We start from the raw sequence: 313 nt of genomic DNA on the forward strand, positions 1-313 counted from the left end.
GGTGCCCGCGGCGGAGGGCGAGGGGACAGCCCGTGGCAGAGCAAAATCTTGGCAATAAGGAATGAAACTGGCTCCACAGACTTACGGAGGGAAAGGGAGGGGGAGGGGGATAAATAAATAAAGATCCAGCCCGGAAAAGCAAGGGTGACCCTAAATAATAATAAAGATGGGGGGTAGGAGTGGAAGGAGTGGAGAGACAGAGGCTGTGTAAGTGGATGGCTTCTCCTTACCTGCAGCCCGTTTGGGTGCTTGCTGTTTCCTCCTTGGCATCGCTCTACTTTCTCCAATCTCACTTCTGTCCCCAGATCCCAGT

At 53.7% G+C, this 313-nt stretch overlaps 1 protein-coding gene across 3 annotated transcripts in view; it reads right to left on the reverse strand.

Annotated features, from left to right (window-relative positions):
• The window catches only part of TSHZ2 (teashirt zinc finger homeobox 2), a 214,603-nt gene extending 214,297 nt beyond the window's left edge, over positions 1 to 306 (reverse strand). For all 3 annotated transcript variants that reach the window (XM_017735013.1, XM_017735009.1, XM_008635084.2), the window contains exon 1: positions 231 to 306. In XM_017735013.1, the coding sequence (XP_017590502.1) occupies positions 231 to 270 (40 nt within the window). In that variant the 5' untranslated portion in view covers positions 271 to 306. The remainder of the gene's footprint in view (positions 1 to 230) is intronic.
• Between the last annotated feature and the right edge of the window lie 7 nt (positions 307 to 313).

This window comes from Corvus brachyrhynchos, unplaced genomic scaffold (genome assembly GCF_000691975.1).
Source record: "Corvus brachyrhynchos isolate BGI_N302 unplaced genomic scaffold, ASM69197v1 scaffold10, whole genome shotgun sequence".
Lineage (NCBI taxonomy): Eukaryota > Metazoa > Chordata > Aves > Passeriformes > Corvidae > Corvus > Corvus brachyrhynchos.